Raw genomic sequence first — 2167 nt, forward strand, 5'->3', positions numbered from 1 at the left:
CGGGCTTACTAGTATTTTATAAGTATTTTTAACTGGCTGTTTCGTTCCACCAACAATATGGCAACCTTGGCGATAACTTTTTGCGGTGAACTTATCGACCTATCGCCAAAACGAGAAAACTTGTTGAACACGGGAAAAATTTTGTTGTCAAATCTGAGGAGGGGTCAGAAATAAATTTTTTGAAAAATAACTACGTGCAAGAATGATCTTGTGGTGGTGTGGAATAAATATCAATAGACCACTGAGTAAACTATTTTTTCTTATTTTTTCCTTTTGTAAATAAGATTTGATTTCATATGAAAAAAGCCATTTACTTTTCATTCCGTCTAGAAAGAGGTGCCCGTTTTTCAAATCGAAGGAAATCTTTCGTTTTCGATTACCGGAGCACCAATTTCTCGTTTTCAAAAACGAAAACGAAAAAATCTTTTCCTTTTTCGATTACCGGAGCATTGATTGATTATCATTGATTTTGCGCTGTATGGCTTCGCGATATACCATTAACATTCAGAGATTTCGCGACTATGCTTTCGAAACTGCACGCATTTTTGTTGAACAATATCCGTGATTTTACATGCCATCCTCAGTACACAAGATTTTGATTCACGGAGCGGATATTTTCGAGAAAGTATCACTTCCAATCGGAATGATGTCGGAAGAAGCCTTGGAAGCCCGAAACAAAGACTTAAGAAATTTTCGCTTGAACCATACTCGCAAAAACTCTCGGTCTAACACAATGAAGGATCTTTTGCACTTATTTTTGGTATCGTCGGATCCATTAATAACAAGTTTAAGCAAAAGTGCGGCTAATAGTTCGAGCAAAGTAGTTTCTTTTGACATTGAAAGTCAAAATCTACTTGTAGACTACAATATACAACCAGAAAATTCCGATTCAGACTCGGAAAATTGAAAAGTATTTAAAGTAACATCTTTAAAAACAAAATACAAACTCATTCAAACTAGAAAAAATTAAAACTTAAAAAAAAATAAAAAATAAAAAATTAAATTAAATTAAAGGTGTAAAGTTTAATTTCTTTTTAGATAAACATTTCATAAAAATTTCAAACTTGGTAAATTTATCGTTACTTTTTAAGAAATTCCATTTCTGAACAGCCAAATCGGCCACTGTGCGGCGATGCGCGGTCCAATTTGCCCCAGATCGACACATCCAGGGTGAGCGATATTATCGCAGAGCCAACATTAAACGGTGGCCTGCCGCGAAGAAATTTTTTGGCCGTTCGAGTACTTGGTAAAACAACAAGTAGCCATTTTTTTGATTAAAAAATAATTTATCTAAGTAATATACAAAACGTTTTAATTTAGAGCGAGCGAGAATATTGAAAGCTTTTAACTAAGCACCGCAAAAGTCGTAGTTTGTGTATATGTACTTCTCGGCCAGTTTGGTAGCGAATCCCTCGGCGGCGTTGAACAGTGTGTGTCGTCTCTCCAGCACTAGTGATCCCACCGGTGGTCTCCAAGTCCTTCGGCGCAGATTATAATGGCGGCCCTGGTCGGCCGTAGCGCGCTCGTCGTTGTCTCGTACTACTCGGAAGATGTTCTTCAGCTGCTGGTTTCGCTCGGTTAGAGCTACTTCTGGGGTGCCTCTTCCAGGTGTGAGCTCATCGCACAGAGTTCTCGGTAGCCTCGATTCTCGTCCTTGCGTCAGGAATACCGGGCTGAATCCCGTCGTGTCGGAAACACTGCTGTTGAGGGCCAGGGAGATTTCCGGCAACAGTTGGTCCCACGCATTCTGCGGGCCTCCATTCATGTACTGGGAGATCATCGACTTGATCGTCCGGTTGGCTCTTTCCGTCGTGTTTTGGTGTCGGGTTTTCGGTGTATACAGCACCGTGTGTAGCTCCATGCCTAGAGATTTGCAAAAGTTTTGGAATGACCGACTTGTAAACTATGTTCCATTATCGCAGACGAAGATCCTCGGTACTCCAAATCTGCTCAGGATCCGTTCCCGAAAAGCGCGGAAAAAACCCGGCCATTTCGGAATCCCATGTGTCCGGCGGTTGGGTGGTCATGGCACTCCTCGAGGACGCGTTGGCGGTAATCCATCCCAACACACAGCTTCCACGGTGTGTATTCCTCCTCCTCTGGTCGTAGCCCGAGGCAGCGATATAATTGCCCGTTCTTCTCCCTGTAGTCCGGAAACTTATCGGTT

At 41.7% G+C, this 2167-nt stretch overlaps 1 protein-coding gene across 1 annotated transcript; it reads right to left on the reverse strand.

Moving 5' to 3' along the window:
• Positions 1 to 1348: 1348 nt before the first annotated feature.
• On the reverse strand, positions 1349 to 1861 carry LOC138928082 (uncharacterized). Its single transcript, XM_070284365.1, has one exon. It carries the CDS (start codon positions 1859 to 1861, stop codon positions 1349 to 1351), a length of 513 nt encoding a protein of 170 aa, XP_070140466.1.
• Between the last annotated feature and the right edge of the window lie 306 nt (positions 1862 to 2167).

Source organism: Drosophila kikkawai, chromosome 2R (assembly GCF_030179895.1).
Source record: "Drosophila kikkawai strain 14028-0561.14 chromosome 2R, DkikHiC1v2, whole genome shotgun sequence".
Lineage (NCBI taxonomy): Eukaryota > Metazoa > Arthropoda > Insecta > Diptera > Drosophilidae > Drosophila > Drosophila kikkawai.